Source organism: Drosophila biarmipes, chromosome 2R (assembly GCF_025231255.1).
Source record: "Drosophila biarmipes strain raj3 chromosome 2R, RU_DBia_V1.1, whole genome shotgun sequence".
NCBI lineage: Eukaryota > Metazoa > Arthropoda > Insecta > Diptera > Drosophilidae > Drosophila > Drosophila biarmipes.
The window spans coordinates 17,996,374-18,015,296 of record NC_066615.1 but is presented as its reverse complement, the minus strand read 5'-3'; the positions used below and the strand labels follow the sequence as shown (position 1 = coordinate 18,015,296).

The window sequence follows — 18,923 nt, the reverse complement described above, 5'->3', positions numbered from 1 at the left end:
TCTATCGGTTGGATTCACCACGGTAGTGTTACCAGGCACTCTATAGCCGATGTTTGGCGCCTGCTTCGATATTCTATCGAATTTTCAAATTCAAAATGAAATTAGTCAGCCATTCGATTTATTTCAGTAGTAATAGGTGTAACTTAAAGGTAAATACTTAGAAGTAAATAAAAAATTATCAGTGAAGACCATTCGGAAAAACCACCTAAATTAAAAAGATATTGAAAAAATAACTGCCATGGAAGTTGGTGGTAAGAAAAGTAAATACTGGGACCTATTGTATGGTCTTAAGCCACCCACCTTCCATAGTCACCCTAAACAACGAACTTGAGGCTCAGATTTCGGAGGCCTTTTGCATCTTTGACACGCATGGCGATAAGTACATTGATACCCGCAATGTGGGCAACGTCCTGAGGTTTCTTGGCTGCGTACCCACTGAGAAAGAGGTCGAGGAGGTGATCAAGGCCACCGAGTCCACGGATTACCCAGGGGAGACCCACATCCTCAAGTTCATAGCCCATGTCTCCCAACTGCTCATGGACCGCCAGTTAGATATAATTATGAAGGTGAAAAGAGGAAATTGCAGCTTATTATTTTCTATATTCCTTAGAATGGAGCCAGCGTCGGCTGAAAAACTTCTGGAGGCCTTCGAGACCCTGGATCCGGAGAACAAAAAGTATCTGACCAAGGAGTACTTTGGGAAACTGATGGCGGAGGAAGGCGAACCCTTTAGCCAAGAGGAACTCGATGCTATGTGGCCGGTGGCCATTGATCCTATCACTGGAAATATTCCCTTTACCTTCTACATCAATCAACTCAGGGTGAGGCACACTATTTACCTGTTCATCTAGCTTCAATATTGATATGAAACCCCCAGCATAAACCAAAAATCTACGAAATCGCCGAGGTCATTAAAGAGGAATTGGCCCAAGCCGAGAGGGAGAAGGGCAAGAAGCCCCAACCAACTATGTTTTAGCTGCGGACCCAAAAATATTATGTTTAGATGTACAAAATCGTGCGCAATGAGAAAAGATTTAACAAATTTTACATATGCAAATAAATTTATAATTTAAGATATATTTATTTGGCGCGTAACTGTTTGAAATTCTATTTCCCTTTCCCACCGTTCCGCATTTTGAACTAGATGGCAGCACTCTAGGGTAGTGATGGAACCATCGGTATTTCAGTTACTTGAAAACAACAAAATATTTAAATTAAAAAAGGAATACATTTTTATGTTAAGATAGATTCTTAAAGTTGTAGTAAATTTAAGAAGATCGGTAAACATATATTGTAAAGTCCCACTTTCCGCACTTATAATTTTTAGCTAATATATTAATGGTTCCCACTAAACATCGTGGTTATCGATAGGCCGTCGCAGCTTTTCCAGCCCTGGACCCACCACCAGGAAAACACGTCATCTTTCCGCAGCCATTCGGAAAAGAACACGTCAGCAGAAAGGAAAACCAGTTGGTCGCTATTGCAAAGGTGGATGAGAAAATTGCGTGAGACGGAGCCAGAAAAGCCCGAGTCGGAGGCGATGAAGAGGTCCAAACCCGCAGAGCGTCCGGGAAGCGCAGTCAAATAAACACAAGTTAAAGCACGGATAGGCGATGCAAATCTAAGTGGAAAAGCGCTTTCCACAATTGACCCAGCACACGCAGCAGTTTTTCGTTCATCATTCAGCCCCAATCAGTTGGCCATGGCCCCCACAGCGAATGCAGTGCTCATAGCCGTGCCGCGGACAGCAATCACATCAAATAATCTGCCCAAGCTGCGCCCCGCCCCCTTGACGGCGGCGCTGCTGAAGGCGACGGCCACGCCCTCCGCCTCGCCGACGCCCTCGAGCTCGGGCTACGCATCCTCAACCAACATGGAGGACGACAGCCTGGCTGCCTCGCCGCCCAAGGCCAAGAAGCGTCGCCTAGACCACCTGACCTGGGAGGAGAAAGTGCAGAGAAAGTGAGTTCATTGATCCCTTATCTATGCCATAGCTTTACTAAATCCATTGAACCCTCAGGAAGCTAAAGAACCGAGTGGCCGCCCAGACATCGCGCGACCGCAAGAAGGCGCGCATGGAGGAGATGGACTACGAGATCAAGGAACTCACTGACAAGACAGAAATACTACAGAATAAATGCGACAGCCTACAGGCCATTAACGAGTCGCTGCTGGCCAAGAACCACAAGCTCGACTCGGAGCTGGAACTCCTCCGCCAGGAACTCGCCGAACTGAGGCAACAACAGCAGCACAACACCAGAAGCATCAGCCAATCCATCGCCAACGCAGGCGCTGAGGGCTGTGCGTCCACACACCTTGGATCTGCAGCATCCAAAGCTGACCCTCTGCCGCAGGGTATACAACAGGTGGACACACAGTCGTCAGCGCGTCCGCTGGCGGAGCAGCTGAAGAGCAGCAAGAGCCTGGCCTCTCTCTGGAAGGTTGTGGCCCTCTGCCTTCTCTACAAGACCTGCTTGGCGACGACGAAGAGTTCGACGTCAAGCGCCTCGAAGAGCTGGCCGAAAGTCTGCTCGCAGATATCACAACAGACCTGGAGACAGGCGCTGGAGCGAGCAGCCCAGCTGCTGCCGAAGATACAGGCAACGCAGAGCGACTGCTTGGACCAGTGGTGGGGACCGCAGCAGAGTGCCTGGAATCCGACGGGCATAGAGTTGATGGCCTGAAGGAGGAGGAACACCAAGCGGAGGAGCACGAGCAGATGGTCAGTGTGAATGTGCAGGTGTTGGAGATGAATGGAAACCCACAGCATGCGACAGGAGCGCCAGCCTCAACGATAGCCACAATCAAAGCGTCAGCGGCCGCCTCTCTACTACAGGCCACTCCGGACACAGTGTACGGCACCTACGATGCCAAGACGAACTCGATCACCATCGTGATGGACGGCGATGCGGTGCCGGTGAACGAGGCCGTTGAGGAGATCTACTGTGACGGCGTCACCGCTGGCGACGACGCGACGGACGTGATCATGAAGTGTCCGCCGCCAGCGACGTCTCCGTCACAGGTATATCTCAACGTGGTGAACGCCACCGACGACTCGGACGACGAGGGCAGCTTCGATCCCATCGAGAGCTTCCTCCGTCCGCGCGTCAAGGCGATCTCCCCGCTGGCCAAATCACCCGCATTGTCGCTCCACTCGGCCACCTCGGACCATGGCTACGAGTCCATCCTGGGCTCGCCCATGTCCTCGGCCTTGACGTTGCCCACGGAGGAGGAGGACTTCTCGTGGGAGAGCAACTTCGACGAGCTGTTCCCCAGTTTGATCTAAGTTTTCCCCAGCTGGAAACTTCGTTCTGTCTCTCTTGTATTGTTAAGTTTGGCCGGCCGCCGTTTGTTTAAGTGTCTTAGTTGATATGCTGTACATATACATATTCTTAATCGAAGGCTTTATATATGATATTGTAGTTGAGACGCTAAGTTTAGCTGTAGGTTTCCATTTATGTTTAACAATCTCTAACCACATAGGCTTATGTTTACTTGTATTGTGCTCAAAGAATTTGAAAAAAACATTCGAGAAAAAAATTATATATTCAAAATATAAACCAAACCAAACCACACTTTCCATTTGTTTTTGTTTACCCTTTTTATTCTAGGCAAAGTCCGAACTTTGGAGTGTGATACAATTGTTAATCACGCCATTTGCCTAGACATCACGCCATATTTTCTGACACCATTTCTGCGTAGATGGTGGGGCTTTAAATGTAATACAATGAGTCATTTCTTTCTATATACGCACTATATTTTGAGACTGCGCATTAATTGCATTTCATGATGAACTAATATTACATTTTTAGGAAATGCCTATTTTTAAATCGGTATTACCCATTTTTTAAAGTTTATTAATAGTTATATTTAAGGGGAAAAGCATAAAATTGGTTTACAGAATTGCAAACAAAAATATTCTTTTAATACGATGGTTTAAAAATAAGAATTAACAAGGGCGATACATTCTAAAAAATAAACTAGAAAGATAAACCACAACAGGCCCTCTTATTTATGTTACATCTTTCTAATAATATTCTGATAAATTTTTTATTAACCAAAAACAAATGTTGAAATATTAAACAAATAATAATTCATACGGAAGTAATACGAAATACCGGGCCACCCTAATGCGATAAGAATTTGAGTTCACTTATGAACTAGTTCAGTTCCGAAAAAGTTGTTTATACAATTGAACCAGTGAACGGAGCGGTGGTCTTCCCGGATAATTTGCAACAAAACAAAACAATCTTCAAATAAAATAGACCTACTATGACAGAGCCCGCCGAAGAGACACCCGATGCGGTTATGGAATCCCCCGTGTCACTGCCAATCGCCTCCCAATCTCTGGACTCGGCGGCCATAGAAGAGTTCGACGAGGACAAGCCGCTCAAGGGAAAGAAGAAACCGAAGAATCCCAAGGGTCGGCACTCAGAATCCGAGCTGGGATCCGAGCTTAAGAAGCTGGCCCAGCGCCGGATCAACGTAGCCGGAGCTCCCAAAATGCCACTCAACGGCTACGTGCGGTTCATGAACGACCGGCGCGAGGAACTGCGTCGGGAGCAGCCGCAGCGCACTGCCCTGGAGCACACCAGGATCATCGGCGAGGAGTGGCACCAGCTGCCCGAGGAGCGCAAGGTGCCCTACATGGAGGCAGCCGCCAAGGACAAGGCCATGTAGGAGGAGCATACTTTAAGTTCCAAATTTTAGAACAACTAATTTCTCTGAATTTCTTTAGATACCAGGAGCAGCTCGAACTGTTTCTAAAGGAACACCCCGAAATTGTGGCCAGGGAACTGGCCAAGGCCAAGAAGTCCACCAAACTGGAGAGTTCGCCCAAGGAGAAGACCCCAAAGGGTGAAACCAGCATGGGAAAGGCGAAGAAGCCCAAGGCAAAGCCACTGAAGCGCCACAGCGAGGATCCGGATGACGTGCCGCTGGCCAAGGTGAAACGTGCCCAGACACCGCCGCCTCCAACACCTCCGGCTCCGGTTCAGCCCGCTCCCAGCAGCGTGGCACCTGCGCCACGACCCCTGCAGCCCGGCGAGATTCCCATCTACACCAACGAGTTCATCGAACACAATCGCAGCACGGAGAACGAGCTGAGGACTCTGCGCAAGGCCAAGACCGATCTGGAGCAACAGAATGCGGTTCTGGAACAGCATGTGGACAACACGAAGGCCGGCTATGCCAAGGTAATGGGCGAGGTTAACGAGCTGATGGAGGAGAACAGACGCCTGGAGACCTATGTGCGGGGCTTGCGCCAGAAACTGGTGGCAGCCCTCGGTGGCCTCTCTCTGCCGGCCCTGGAGCCCAGTGGTCCCAGTGTGGGCAACATTGACAAGTATGTCCGGCACTTGGCCGGGCTCGTTAATCAGCCGAACAACGTCACTCTAATCAAAGCACGAGAAGCTCTACGCAAGGTGGACACCAGCAGTCTGCTAAAGCCTTAAAATAATCCCCTTTCAAGATTAGATCTTAGATATTTATAGAAATTCTAGATTTAACCATATTTATATTAAATTAATTTAAGAAAATAGGCCCAAGGAAATCATGTCCTTACTAGATTATATAAGTTATGGGTTCCATGCTGAGAAATAAAATAATAATACATAATAATAATCTTAGAGCGCAATCGTAGATGTATTTCATATCAGTGTTTCTGAAGATTATAAACCCAAGGAAATCAAGTGAGTGTCTGTCTTGCTGCATCCTTTTGCTCAGTTATCAGTGGATGCATCGTTCTCAAGTTTGGAGAGGTTCCCTAAGCTGCGATAGGAGGGAAGGCGAGGAGTACGTGTCATGTTACGGATCCCAGCCTTCAGCCCGCCATCGCCATCGAAAGAGTGCTCCAGCCTAGGGCTCTTGACGCGACGGTACCAGCAGTTGCGGAAAATGTAATAGCCGCCCATCACCATGGGAATTACCATCAGGGGATGGCAAGCTACGCTCAGCGCAAACAGAAATGTGGACATCATCAGGTTGATCACGGCCTCTGCGTGTTCGGATGGTTGAGATGAAGAGGAGCTACAAGGTCAAGAGCCATCCACTTACGTTCAACACTCCAAACGGTGGCCACGGTCGTGTAGATTGCATTGGATATGGTCTCCAGCATACCATATATTAAGTTTAGCAGCATTTCGGAAATTGATTTTCTGGAATTTCCCGAGAGAGAGATGTATAGCTATGTGGGAACAAAACTGGTTAGGAATGCCGGACACAGCTGGGTGAAGGCGCATCTTACGTCCCAAGCTAAGGTTCCTGTGATTAAAGCAAGTCAAACCAAAAAGTAAGTGTAACCAAAATCATATGTACTTGCTTTCCGCAGCGAAAGGTTGTTTTTTTATTATTAAACAAAATAGTCGACGTTTCACTTCGCGTAAATAAACCAAAGCGTGTGTTTCTTAGTTGTTTTCGATTTTACTTGTTTCTTAGGAACAGCAGAACTTAACAAAAATAAATTAAAACTTAAAAGAAAATCGTGTTTCGTTTGATGTTTGTTTCAAAAATGATAAGTTCTAAATTAAGCATACATTTAAGGTTTTATAACAAAAATAATTTAATGAGATAATAAATCAAGGGCGCAGACTTCAAAAATATTCCATTGAATCAGGGGGCACGGGTCATGCAGGGCAGCCGCCATCGCCCCAAGATCAAGGCCATCACTATGGTTGGTCCAACTCTCTCACAGCGTTTGGTTAAAAATGAAAAAAAAACATTGTACCAAGAATATTGGATAGTTCCTTGGCTTTCTTCTTCATCAATTAAAAATACGAATTGCCATTTTCATTTTGTTATTATTCTTAGAAATTTGTGTTCTGTTCTTGTTGTTTTCAACTGTGTTTCGAGCTTTCGACTTCTCGAACCATATGGTTAAAGTAATCATTTACTTTTCGTGTTATAGGGGGAGATACTGAGTGTGTTGTGTGTTGGCGGGGCAGCCGATTCAAAAAACAGTGGGTTGAATGAGCGGAGAACTTTCAATCGGAGTGAGTCATTAAGGCCTTCAAGAAAAATGTAAAGTGGAATGCCAAATTCAGCGAGGAATCTGGTTGGTTTGGTGAGTTTCGATTCAGAAAATGTTAAATGGGAAACGGAAAATGTTCAGCAATTTGAGCTGCATTCATCAGTGCTGCCTGCGCTTCTGTGGCGGTGTTTAGATTTTAAAGGAAACTGCTTATTCATATTACGGACATTCAGATATTGTATGCAAACTTCTGGGAACCGGCTCCGCTTCTTATCGGGCTGCTCATCGTTTGCTCTGGCGACGGTTGCTTGCGTTTGTTTTCCCTAATTCATATAAAGTATAATAATCTCAAACTTGTCGTCGCAGATGCAGGTGCGAGGACGACGACGAGGACTGCTGCTGCTGCTGTTGCTGCTGGCGTCAGGCATCCGATCCGTTGGGGTTCATGCCCACCGGCGACACCACCATCATGTTGCCCGTCTTAGGCGTGTACACACTAGCATTGGGATCCAGCGTTGAGCCGCCATTCCCGTTGGCGGCAGCAGCATTGGCAGCGGCAACCTGCAAGGCAGCAGCCACGCTGACCGGCACCATTTGCTGCTGGGAGCCCGGGCCACCGCCGCCCTGCTGCTGATGCTGCTGGTGTTGCTGCTGATGCTGTTGGTGCTGCTGATGCTGCTGGTGCTGCTGGTGTTGCTGCTGCTGATGCTGCTGGTGTTGCTGATGCTGCTGGTGCTGTTGGTGCTGCTGCTGCTGGTGTTGCTGGTGCTGCTGATGTTGCTGATGCTGCTGATGCTGTTGGTGCTGCTGCTGCTGGTGCTGCTGATGCTGCTGGTACTCCTGGGCAGCGCTCATGAGCATGGGCGAGGACGGTCCCGGGCCCGACTGCTGCAGCGGCGGCGTGTCGTTCATGCGCAGAATGCTGCTCGCCGGTCCATGTGGCCCCGTGTTCATGCACAAGTTGTCTGGCATCACGGCCAGAAGTTGGGCAATCTTTGCCTTGAGATCAATGACCTCATCCTCCTTGGAGCGACGATGGTCTAAAGAGGAGAATTATGCAATGAATGAGGACTCAACCCAACGAAATCAATACTTACTGTCAGATATTTCAATCTGGCGCTTGGCAGCGCCCAGAGCCGAGAACAAGTCCAGCTTGACTCTCGTCTCCGCGGATAGATTCTTCTCCAGCGTGGCGTTCTTTTCCTGAACGACGGCGAGGGCTTGCAACAGCATATCGGGGTCAGGCTGTGACGACTCGCGGTTCCGTAGTTTCGCCTCCAGCATGCGGTACTAATGATGGAAAATACATTACTTGAGATTACGAACTCTTATATTATATGCTTATACTATTTGCTTAAGAGGATCGTTGTAACCGAGGGGAATTCCCAATCCAAAGTGCTCACCTCTTGTTCCACTTTTCGCCCGTGCTCGACGGCCAGCTGCTTGGCCTCCTCTGTCTGCTTGAGGTCCCCTCGCAGTCGCTTCTGCTCCTCATCCATCTGCTGGCGCCGCTGCTTGCACTGGGAGCTGCACTCCGGACGAGCCGCCTTTTCCTCGGCCACCTTGCGAGCCTTTTTTTCGTTGGCCAGCTGCGAGTCCAGGGATTGCTTCTGGCGGCGCTCCTCGTTGAGTCGCCGCTCGATCGTCTGCAGGTTGAGCATATCGGCGTGTCGGGCGTTGTTCAGCTCCTGGATGCGCTTCTCCAGCTCGTCGCACTCTTTCTGCTTGGCCTGCAGCGTTGACTTGCTGGTGAGATTGGCGTCTAGTTTTTGTCGCAGTTCGTTTTCGATTTGCTTCATATGGCTGATTTCAGCGCGATATTTCTTTACATCGGCCTCCAGCTTGAGGCAGGTCTCACAGATCTTGGAGACCACCTTGCTGGCCAAGTTGGCGATGGCATTGCTCGAGGTGGAGCTTGCCGACGATGATACTGAGCTGGCGTCGTTATTGTTGTTGTTGGCCGTGTTCTCCTTGTCCTTCTCCTTTTGTTGCTGAGCCAGCTGCTGCTGATGGCTGTGATTGTCCTTTGCTGCATTATCCTTCTTGCCGCGATTGCGTCGACCTGCAAATTGAGATACGAATTAGTCATAATGCACTTTGTAACCCCTCGTTGCCTCTCTTACCCTTGGGTGCCTTTTCAGCAGGCGGTGCTGGCTCCGCACTGGCCGCCTCCTCGACCTCAAGGTGATTGGCATTTCCGTTGGGAACAGCGTTTCCCGCCTTTTTGTCTGGAAAGAGGAGTCAATGAAGGTTTATTGAATGGATATTAAAACAATCAATTGGATCTTAGCCATGTGCTGACTTCTTTAGCAATATAAACAAAGTCGTCCAACCTTAACATAGATTTAAAATGCAGAAATATGACAATTAAAGGTCAGAGATGTATTTTCATCAATCTACCAAAGCATTAAGAGTTCCCCTTCAAGGGAAATACGTTCTAATTGAACACTTAATTACGTTGATTAACAAACAAAATCGATAAGATTAATAGCTATCTGGTTGCGCTTTTGGAGGCAATCAAATCTAGGTGCTAGCCACTCACCGTGCTTCTCCTTTGCCCCCTGCTGCTGCTGTTGTTGTGGATAGTTGGTGCTACTATCCCAGTCTGACTTCTCCTTATCCTTATCCTTACTATTACTTGATGTGGCTGTTACTGTTGTGGTTGCTGTGGCAGCGCCGCTATCGACTTGGTGATAGTTGTTGCTGTTGCTGCTATTTTTACCCCCGTGTCGTGCTCCATTGTTGTGCTCATTATCGGCGGCGTCACCCTTGTTGCGATGCTTATCCTTGTCCACGCTGCGTCGATGGTTCCTTGAACCACCAGCGTGACCATTGGAGGTTGCTGAAAGGGGACATATTAATAGATCATTAAGTGCATGTTTATATTTATACATTTATACACGGTCGATGTACAACATAACTTTGTGTTTATTGATTGGTGAGGGAATGGGGTCGGTCTGGGGACGGACATTATTAGTTGTTCGGGCCCTCCTGCTGGCAATCGAAATTAGATTTGCATTGCAGCAGGAACATAGAACATAATGATATGAAGGTAAGGGCTGACAACTTTGCCGACTGTGGTTGCTGTGGGTTAGATATCGCGCGAGGAAGCCTCGCTGGCGGTTACTATATATGTATATATATATTGATGGATTTGTGGATAACATGCGCATACAGAAACATACAAATGTGTCTGGTACAAATAAATGGGTTCGTTCTTTGTTGCTGTTGTGAGGGGCAGCAGAAAGCAGCAGAATGCATTATTACCACCACAACAACCGTCAGCATCGGCACCGTCGGAAGTCGAGGAGGAAGAACGGCCCCATGAAGTAGCCGGGGATGTGCCGTCCCCCAGCTGATGTGGAGGCGGCTGCTGCTGCCGCTGCTGCGTCGAGAAGCTGGCAGCCAAAGCAGAGAGAGCTGAGACGGGAGTGGAAGAAGTGGTTGCTGCACCTGTTGTGGCCGTAGATCCTGCAGACGCCGACGACTGCTTGCCCGCAGACGCCGTTGCCGACGACGACGTGGTTGAGCCGGAGGACGTGGACGCCGCCACTGCAGTTGCCGCAGATCCTGTGGCCGCTGACGCCGCAGAGTACGAGGATGCGGTCGCCGTTGTACCTTCGCTACTACTGTTGTCCTTGCCACCGCCGCTGCCACTGCTGTTGCTGTTGTGGCCGCTGCCGCTGTTGCCACTGTTGTTGTTATGATGGTGGTGATGGTGATGATTGCTATTGCTCGAGCTGTTGCTGCTGCTGGCGCCGGCGCCGCCGCTGTGATGATGCTCATGATGGTTTTGTGCTTGCGTGGCAGTGGCCAAAATGCCGTTCGCCGCGTTTCCCCCGGATGATGCGACCAGAGCCGGCGTGCTGGCCGATCCGTTGGCCACCACAACGGTGCTGGATGTAACTGTCGCTCCCGCAGCCGCCTCCTCGCTGGTTGCCTCCTCGGCGGGCAGAGCCTGCTGCAGGAGCTGCATGTAGAACTCGTTGTCCTTGGCTACCTCGCGCTGCTTTCGCTGGCGCATGCGGTAGCCCACGTAGCTTTTGAAGCCAAATCCGAGCGTGACAACCGGATAGCCAATGCTAGAAGAGAAGCAAGATGGTTACAATGGGTTCTCCTCCAAATCCACAATTAAGTTATCTCACCAGTGCGCTGCAAACGGCCGGCAGAGATCCAGGTGCGGCATGTGGCGACTGTCCTTCCATCGTATGCCCACCTCCAGGTAGACAAATAACATCCAGAGTATTATGGTCGGCAAACAGATCCCCTTATCTGCAAGAAAATGGGTAGACAAGTGAGCCGGTGTCCGTGGACTCATCCACACTGGCGGGGCATGACGCACCTGTGTGCCAGACGTACTGCACCCAAACGTAGGTGCTGGCCGCGAAGAGCAGCCAGTGAACGGGTATGAAGAACAAACAGACCAGATCCGACGTTATCGCTATGCACACGAACAGTACGGAGAATGCCTGCAAAGGGAATTGGGCCATATATAGAGTCAGAGTCAGATTCCGGCGGTGAAGCCAGGCCCATTCCACTCACCAGTCCCTTGTACTTGAAGGAATCGTGCACGGAGCGGAGGAGCAGCCAGAATGGCCACAAGTACTCGAAGCGGAACATGAACATGAAGTCGGCAACCATCACGATAGCCCAAAGGATCAGAAACTTCATGTACAGAACCGTTGTGCTGCAAAGATAGGGAGATGAGGGTTTAGAAATTGGGGATTGATATTTATTAATGCATAATTTTCACTTTCTCAATATGCTATATGTATTCTAGGGCCTTTCTTACAACCACTTAAATGCCTTATCATCTTTTTTGTTCCATTTACTTAAAAGCACTTGGTTTATATGATGATTAAAATCTATTAACAAATGATGGTGCTTCATAAGTTAGATTTCCCTGGCTGTTTAAGGTCAAAAAGCCAATAAAATTTGCAATTAATGAATGTCAAGATCACATCAAAATAAATTAGACCAAATTTGTATTTCGCGATAGCTTTTTAGTGCTGGAACTATGCGTGTATTTCAGTTCCTATTCTAAGTGTGTTACTTTGATCAATTGTGTATAATAACCATCTTACTCATTTAATAAACAACATGTTTCTACACAGAATGTTCGTCCGTATGCTTTTTAATCTGTTCTAGTGTCCCATTAAGCTATCAAAATGTGAACAATTAGGGGTCAGCTCTAACAAGATGTTTTCTGACCTCAGATAGGAATCAGCATCCATCAATCAGGCAGTAAAAAACGTTTAATGAGCAGAGCACAGTCGAAGATGTAGAAATCTGAGGAAACAGAAGCGCAAAGAGGCGGCTAGAATGCCGAAAACGAGTAGCGTCCAAATAAATACGGCCATAACATCATAAAACAACAGCACTGGGGCGCAATCAAAAAGTAAACAAACGTATAAATAATAAAAAGCCAGAGCAGAGGAGCCCCAGCTCCTCCTCATGAGCAGCACACTCTCGGAATTTTGGGTGGTTGTTCTCTTGCGACTCGAGAAGTGTTATAATCATTTCATCGAGCTGACTTGGGGGGCGGTTCGCATGCCAATAAATCGAAAAGTGTCTTTATTACCTCAATTAAGAACTGGCCTTATCGTAGGATAAACAATAATTTACTTGATGGGCTGTGACAAAACTCGATTTATTTTGAAATTACTTAGGTTTTTCGAGTGCTCAACAAAGAAAATAATAATATAGAGTCCCTATAAGCCCTATTATATTAGCACTTTTTAATAAAATGAAAAAATTCAAACATTTCTCTAAAATATAACAAATTCTAAAACTGTAAACATAATCATAATGTGCGCAAATTTATATTTGCATCGTATTTTGTACTTTTTTTGTACTTTATACTTTGAAACGTCAATTTTCTTGTTTCGGGTCCCATTAATAAAATAAGAACTTTATTTACAGCCCGTATTACTCATTAAAAGTCTTCCTTTTATCATGTTAAATATAATTACCCATTGGAGACATAAAGTATGCAGCTAAGTAAAACTCAAAAGCAATTAGTTTATTTTTCATTGCTTTGGCAAAATAAATATATGTATAGGGAAAAATATAAAAATGTTTATAAATATTTTGACTTGCGAAATTAACTAATCTATACTCCGCTTGTATTTAGCCTTTTAATTTTTTACATGAAAACTTGACCAGTTTTCTGGCAGTTTCACTGGCATCCTCACAAACACAACTTAAGAGTAGAACAGTCATCATAGGGTCAGTCAAATATTAGGGGTTTCGGGTTGTCCATAAGAAGCCGTATTAACTCACCTGCCGTACATTCCCTCTGTGATTTTGTTGCGCTTAATCGGCCGCCGCAGTTTGCCGCAATCCGCGTTGCGTCGCTTCATCTTGGAAGCGCGGCGTGAGTCCTCCGCTCGAAATGCTCGATCTCCCTGCGTTCCCTAGGTAAGTTGGCTCCTCTCCCTGGCTTCCTGGCCGTATATCCTATATATTTATATATCCTATATCCTATATCGACTGCTTCGACGGATGGGGTCCTCGCTCCACTGCTCTTCACTTGATAATCAGATGCTGCTGGGGCTCCTGGTATTTCCGGAGGCGATGGTGGCGGCGTGGTTTTGCTTGCTGGTGCCTCTGCTGCCGGCGCGACGGCATCTCATTTACATCTGATGCGTTTGGAAAATGTTTTTCGCCTCCTGCTGAGCCGGCTTTTCTTCGCTTTTCACACTGCAAACAGATGACACAAGAGAAAGGGGGATGAGTACGAGTGCGATGCGAAGCGACGAGACCGAAGACCAGAGAAAACGTGAGAAAATGCTACCACTGCGATCCTCTTGGCATTGAATTCTCTGCCGAAATTGAACAAATGTCACTACTCCTATTTGCAATCATCAAGCATCTTGCATCTTATAATAAGTACAGGCAAAAATGTTATTTTTAGGCCTGCCATTCCGTTGAATGCACTTTCGCTTTGTTACAAGTGCGGGCGTTCGAAATTCAGGGAGGCGGTTCAGCACTCGGAAGATATCCGAATTTCAACGCCCCGACTATGCCAAAACATTTGGGATGATGTTAACGCCCAAGAAGATTAACAAATTGACTCATCGGGGTGTTAAGTAATCAATTTTAGAAAAACTATGAACATTTCCTATTTATTAAATGTATCTCATCGTTGAACTTGACCCAGGAGAGGAAGAACCATTTCGATTTTGACAGAGCTTGGTTATTCTGATATCAAAAGTGGTTTGACATTTATAAAAAGCAAACCGCAGTCTTTGCAATTGTTTTAAGTATAGTGAAATATATTTTTTTTAATTATCATAGATTATACTATAATATCTTAGATTAGATTTGAGAATTTTCTGATGAAATTCCATGGCAAAAGTAAATGAACCTATGCAATGGAAACTGTATTTATCGAAGTAGTCTCTCAATAATAAATTGCTTATACACGGAGATATGCATGAGCTTGGGGGAGATTGGAAAAGCGTTAAAAGCACACCTGTGGGCCAGAGAACATAAGATTATATGGGGGTGTGTGTACTCAGATACGTGCCAATAAGGCGTTCTGCCAATTGCCGGAGATTGGGGAATTCAGGTATTTTCGAAGACCTTAAAGACCTCGACGTAATGTAATGTAGTGAAATGCCAAAGGGATGAAATGTACTCCAATGAAAATTATTATCTGCTTATTATTAAGGGTTCTCTAGTTAAATACTAATTCCAAGAAATGGATGTATTTTCATTTAGTAAACTACACAAGGCATGAAATGTACTCCAAGGAACACTTTAAGTCTTTGATAATTATTTAATTATTTCCCTATTTACATCATCAAGTGACTTGAGTGATTTCTTGTTTAAATTGGATTTTTTTGTATATTTGTGCAATCGGACAGATGATTAAGCCTGGCCTGCAGGACCCATTTCTTTTTATTTTGTATATCTTTACCAGCCCTTTGTAACTCCTAAATATCACTATTTCGAAAAGAAATAACTTTTTCGGTGGCAAAACAAATGCACAGGCCTAGCCGATGGAAAAGCACTAAATAAATTCGGGGAAAAGGACTTGGAAAATTCAAGTGCAGACGGAAAACACGCACACTCGCTGGCGAACACAAACAAATCAATGCAACGACGGGTGTTTCGAGTGTGGGAGTCGAGTTTCGGGGACGCAAGGGAATCCGGGAAGGGAATGGCGATGTGCCCACTGCCTCTCAACATGTGGATGTGGATGCTGCCCGGTAAATTCGGTGGAACGCGAAGTACACTCTCTGTTGCGCCAGTACAAGATTTGACGGATATGGTTGGGGATGTGGATGTGGATGTGGATATGGATACGGCTTTGGCTATGACTATGGCTACCGAGCTGTATGGCGACATGGATATGGAACGGACGGGCCAGTGCGACTGCGCCAACTCAATCGGAAGCGGAACTATGCAGATTTCAAGGAAGCCGAGCAGAATCACTGGCCTGGCGCTGGCTGGCATCCTTGTGTGTATGTATACGGGCGAAAAGGTTTATAAATAGCATCCAAAAGTGGAGCGCATCCATCGCATGGCCACATGGCAGCTGGAGCAACAGCGACAGAGGCCGAGGAGGAGCAAGAGGAAGCTCCTTTGGCCGATGACGTCTGGTGCTGTTGCTCGAATGTCCTGTTCCTGTGCCCGTTCCAGTTCCTATTCCGGTTCCTCGTCCTGCGACGGACCACAAATGGACACCTGAATGCCCAATGGGCTTCCCCTTCCCACCACCACCACGGTTTTCCGGATTGTGTTCGTATCCGCCATTTTGTAGTGCCCGTCTGCATCGGCAGTCGAATGTACATAATTGTCCAAAGGGTTGTCTCAGATTAGGCCCAATTTCAATGAATTTCGCCCATTTGACTGTTGCTACTTTATAATATTTTTCCATTTATCTATGTGAAAGGGGTTTCCCTATAAACTATGTTTTTATAGTCTATTTGTTATTGTATTTATGGTATATCATTTTGCCACATTGAGTATAAAAGGTTTGATTTTTTAGGAGCTTCATTAAGTCCAGAACCCATTGGTGGTAGTCTGGCTTTAAAAAAACTTCTGTGACTAACTTATTTAAAAATAAGTATTAACAGTGTTTATTAAGCAACATTCGACCGTTGATAAATGTTTATTTAGAAATAGGTCCTGAATCACCTTTACTAGTGCTTGAGCGAAACTAATTTGTTAACGCAGTTATTTATCGTTTGAGCCTATTGATAACTAAATAGAAGAGTTTTATTGCACTTATTTATTTTCCAAGAAGTATCACTGCCAGAAAAATACATTTTAATTTTCGGTTTTTTATATTAAAAAATTTTAAAAGAATTTTTAACCAAAAGCAAACAAACTTTATCGTGGGTGACTCAGAAAAACATATATTTATGAGAAATCCCACTTTAAGATGCCTGTGTCATATGTTTGATTTCCAAAAATATTGTTTATTTTCCAAAACGAAATCCAATTCGAAGTGCTGTACAGTTATAGGTTCCTAGAAAACTAAGGACCAGTAAGATGAGAAAAATAAATCAATTTTCGGTTTTCTTAACTTGAGATTATCTGATGATGTGACTTTTAACCAAGCACAAACAAACTTTATCGTGGGTGATAAAATTCCACTGTATCATATGTTTAGATGTCAAAGTTTATACATTCCGAATATCTATCCCAAAAAACTAAGGACACATGGACCAAGAAATATGAGAGGATCCAACAGTTCTACGATTACCAGATAATCGGGATCGTCACTCGAGATGATCTGATGATATGATCGAGATTTAACATTAAAATGACCCATGGGTTTCAGCGGCTCATAAAGTGCACTGAGTCCGCTCTCGCCTGCTTTGTTTCTCCCTCCGTCGCTCTCTTTCCCTCTGCCTCTCTCTTTTGTCCCACACTTTCCCAATTGCATTTCGTTGGCCAAAACGAGATCGACTGACACACTCCCACGCATGGTGCACACTCACACACACACACACTCGGCGCTCATCGCATTTAGAAAAGCCACAAAACAAAAACAAGAACCGAAACGAAAAGCGAATCAAGAAAAAAGAACAACGTCAGGGCGACAAGATTGGACGCGCAACAAAAGGCTAAAGAACTTTGATAAAATGCGGTAATTCGGGTGCTGTTTCTGCTTTTTGCATAACTCGGGCGAATTTCAGCGATAGCAGGCACTCCAATATTGTGCGGCTGTGGTTTCCTTCGGTGGGTTGGGGCCTTATCAGGTGTAAGTAGCAACTCGATAATAAATAAAGCAAATAAATAGCGAAATCCATTCATGCCGGTTGGCTTGATCACCTTCGTTTTTTCCGAAAATAGCTAGAATAAAACAAAACATCTGTGTGTGCCTGTGTGAGTGTGGCTATGCATGTTGCTGCAGCAGAAACAAAAACAACAAAAGTGGCTGAAGGGAGAGGGAAAACGTGAAAAGTGGCTTTTTTCGCTGAGCTTTCGAACAGCATCCACTCTGAGCCCAGGAAGCATCCTTTTCGGCTCTCCCTCTTCTGCTCTTCCTCGGCAGGAAGCATCCTTTTTGCTCTCTCTCGCTCCGCTGCCAGCGCCGACTGCGGTTACGTATGCGAGAGTGTGTGTGTGGTTTGTTGGCGGCTGGCACACGTACAGGGACACCTATGTACACACCTATGTGCTTCTTTTTTTCACACTCCTCTCACCTACACGAACACTACGATATACACAGCCAAAAAGCACTGCAAAATTGCACACGTTTGTTCAGTATTTTGGGCTCGCTTTTGGCATTTTCATTCGCACACCGTGCGCTTCTGATTATTTCACTCGATTTTTCACTGCTTCTGCCGCCTAACTTATTTACTTCCGAGCGGATTTCTGATACAATTTGCACATTTCCAGCAAATGCGCTGTGTCCGTGGGCATGTGTATGTGCCTCGGCCTGCGTGCCTGCTATGTGGCTGTGTGCGTGTGTGTATGGATGGATTCTTTGGCACCCGAAAATTTTTCTCCTTTTCCACTTTGAACACTCCTGTGATGCTTACACTCAATCAGCACTGCATTTTCTATCCGCGTAACCGTGACCGTTGTGCACAAATATTCCGGTGATCAGTATTGATTAACTTGCGTTTTGTATATTTTAACACAACACACGAAATCGAAACTCGTACGCTTCGAAGTTGGAGATGGGACAGAGTCGATGTTTGTTACAGACTATCGATGTTTGCCGCAATTTGTTGTATCGATGTTTTCTTCTAGATATCGAGTAGTCGATTGTTACACTTATCGAATAATGTTTAAAAATGTATTGTGGCATCCAATTTTTTTAAAAACATGAAGAAGGAAATCGTATATGAATGTAGATTACCTCGCAATGTTACTCACAAAATAGTGGAAAAGTAACTTAGAAAATGTGCATTGAAACTCATATAAATTTAGAATTATATTTCTAACAAAATAAGAGTAAAAAACAACACAAAGCATCCAATTTTTGTCAATTAAAGTATAGAATGAAGAATATTAACTTGTTTTTTAAAAAACAAAAAGTAGAACACATTGACCCCGACGTGATTTGAACACGCAACCTTCCGATCTGGAGTCGGACGCGCTACCGTTGCGCCACGGAGTCAGATGCGGGGAGGGGTGTTAAGTACCCTATATCAGCAAAAGATCACAGGATCTTGACTGCAGTAAAATCCGAATTATATCGGTTATACTATATCCAACAGCATCGGTGGTTCAGTGGTAGAATGCTCGCCTGCCACGCGGGCGGCCCGGGTTCGATTCCCGGCCGATGCAACTTAATTTTTTAATTTACTAGTAATGATTTTTTATCTAAATGGTGTAGAATTTTCAATGTACAAATAGTCCGCGTCCGAACAATTTTTTGTAACGCAATAACATGGTTATTGATAATAAACGATCTCTTTTAATTCAAGTAGAACGGAACGACGAAATTCTTTAATACCAGTGGCTTAGACTGACATTTATCAAATCT

The 18,923-nt window shown here is 45.6% G+C and overlaps 5 protein-coding genes and 2 non-coding genes across 8 annotated transcripts; 4 read left to right on the top strand and 3 right to left on the bottom strand.

Annotated features, from left to right (window-relative positions):
* Positions 1-88: 88 nt before the first annotated feature.
* LOC108022373 (dynein regulatory complex protein 8) lies at positions 89-1,079 on the top strand. The gene is made up of 4 exons (XM_017091254.3): positions 89-251; positions 310-547; positions 611-821; positions 878-1,079. The coding sequence occupies exons 1-4, from the start codon at positions 239-241 to the stop codon at positions 974-976; spliced, it is 561 nt and encodes a 186-aa protein (XP_016946743.1). The 5' UTR covers positions 89-238; the 3' UTR covers positions 977-1,079.
* A 336-nt stretch (positions 1,080-1,415) lies between these two features.
* LOC108023011 (uncharacterized) lies at positions 1,416-3,575 on the top strand. Its single transcript, XM_017092244.3, is given in 3 exon segments — positions 1,416-1,962; positions 2,021-2,342; positions 2,345-3,575. Coding segments are annotated over 3 exon segments (1,524 nt in total). The 5' UTR covers positions 1,416-1,702; the 3' UTR covers positions 3,287-3,575.
* Positions 3,576-4,023: 448 nt separating this feature from the next.
* LOC108022742 (SWI/SNF-related matrix-associated actin-dependent regulator of chromatin subfamily E member 1-related) lies at positions 4,024-5,613 on the top strand. The gene is made up of 2 exons (XM_017091834.3): positions 4,024-4,676; positions 4,739-5,613. The coding sequence occupies exons 1-2, from the start codon at positions 4,273-4,275 to the stop codon at positions 5,451-5,453; spliced, it is 1,119 nt and encodes a 372-aa protein (XP_016947323.1). The 5' UTR covers positions 4,024-4,272; the 3' UTR covers positions 5,454-5,613.
* A 6-nt stretch (positions 5,614-5,619) lies between these two features.
* On the bottom strand, positions 5,620-6,249 carry LOC108022744 (uncharacterized). Its single transcript, XM_017091835.3, has 2 exons — positions 6,055-6,249; positions 5,620-5,995 (listed from the first exon to the last, which is right to left on the bottom strand). Exons 1-2 carry the CDS (start codon positions 6,137-6,139, stop codon positions 5,721-5,723), a joined length of 360 nt encoding a protein of 119 aa, XP_016947324.1. The 5' UTR covers positions 6,140-6,249; the 3' UTR covers positions 5,620-5,720.
* A 61-nt stretch (positions 6,250-6,310) lies between these two features.
* On the bottom strand, positions 6,311-18,111 carry LOC108022741 (macoilin). Of its 2 annotated transcripts, none has more exons than XM_017091832.3 (11): positions 17,971-18,111; positions 13,250-13,669; positions 11,510-11,654; positions 11,310-11,436; positions 11,113-11,239; positions 10,235-11,049; positions 9,510-9,809; positions 9,091-9,195; positions 8,371-9,029; positions 8,065-8,257; positions 6,311-8,007 (listed from the first exon to the last, which is right to left on the bottom strand). In XM_017091832.3, the coding sequence occupies exons 2-11, from the start codon at positions 13,327-13,329 to the stop codon at positions 7,388-7,390; spliced, it is 3,171 nt and encodes a 1,056-aa protein (XP_016947321.1). In that variant the 5' UTR covers positions 13,330-13,669; positions 17,971-18,111; the 3' UTR covers positions 6,311-7,387. The 2 variants fall into 2 exon arrangements, with proteins under 2 accessions (XP_016947321.1, XP_016947322.1); XM_017091833.3 differs by having other exon boundaries at positions 6,778-8,007; positions 10,421-11,049.
* Positions 18,112-18,482: 371 nt separating this feature from the next.
* Trnaw-cca (transfer RNA tryptophan (anticodon CCA)) lies at positions 18,483-18,554 on the bottom strand. Its single transcript has one exon. It is a non-coding gene; the product is annotated as a tRNA-Trp (tRNA).
* A 99-nt stretch (positions 18,555-18,653) lies between these two features.
* On the top strand, positions 18,654-18,724 carry Trnag-gcc (transfer RNA glycine (anticodon GCC)). The gene has a single exon. It is a non-coding gene; the product is annotated as a tRNA-Gly (tRNA).
* Positions 18,725-18,923: the final 199 nt, after the last annotated feature.

Excerpts from the sequence above, each read along its gene's own strand:
- LOC108022373 (XM_017091254.3), top strand. Across the intron at positions 548-610 it reads CAACTGCTCATGGACCGCCA|AATGGAGCCAGCGTCGGCTG; the intron begins GTTAGATATAAT and ends TATATTCCTTAG. Across the intron at positions 822-877 it reads TCTACATCAATCAACTCAGG|CATAAACCAAAAATCTACGA; the intron begins GTGAGGCACACT and ends TGAAACCCCCAG.
- LOC108022742 (XM_017091834.3), top strand. The coding sequence starts at position 4,273 with ATGACAGAGCCCGCCGAAGAGACACCCGATGCGGTTATGGAATCCCCC. Across the intron at positions 4,677-4,738 it reads GCCGCCAAGGACAAGGCCAT|ATACCAGGAGCAGCTCGAAC; the intron begins GTAGGAGGAGCA and ends GAATTTCTTTAG.
- LOC108022744 (XM_017091835.3), bottom strand. The coding sequence starts at position 6,139 with ATGCTGCTAAACTTAATATATGGTATGCTGGAGACCATATCCAATGCA. Across the intron at positions 5,996-6,054 it reads CACCGTTTGGAGTGTTGAAC|AGGCCGTGATCAACCTGATG; the intron begins GTAAGTGGATGG and ends CCGAACACGCAG.
- LOC108022741 (XM_017091832.3), bottom strand. The coding sequence starts at position 13,329 with ATGAAGCGACGCAACGCGGATTGCGGCAAACTGCGGCGGCCGATTAAG. Across the intron at positions 9,810-10,234 it reads TGCTGACGGTTGTTGTGGTG|CAACCTCCAATGGTCACGCT; the intron begins GTAATAATGCAT and ends GTCCCCTTTCAG. Across the intron at positions 8,008-8,064 it reads CCAGATTGAAATATCTGACA|ACCATCGTCGCTCCAAGGAG; the intron begins GTAAGTATTGAT and ends TCTCCTCTTTAG.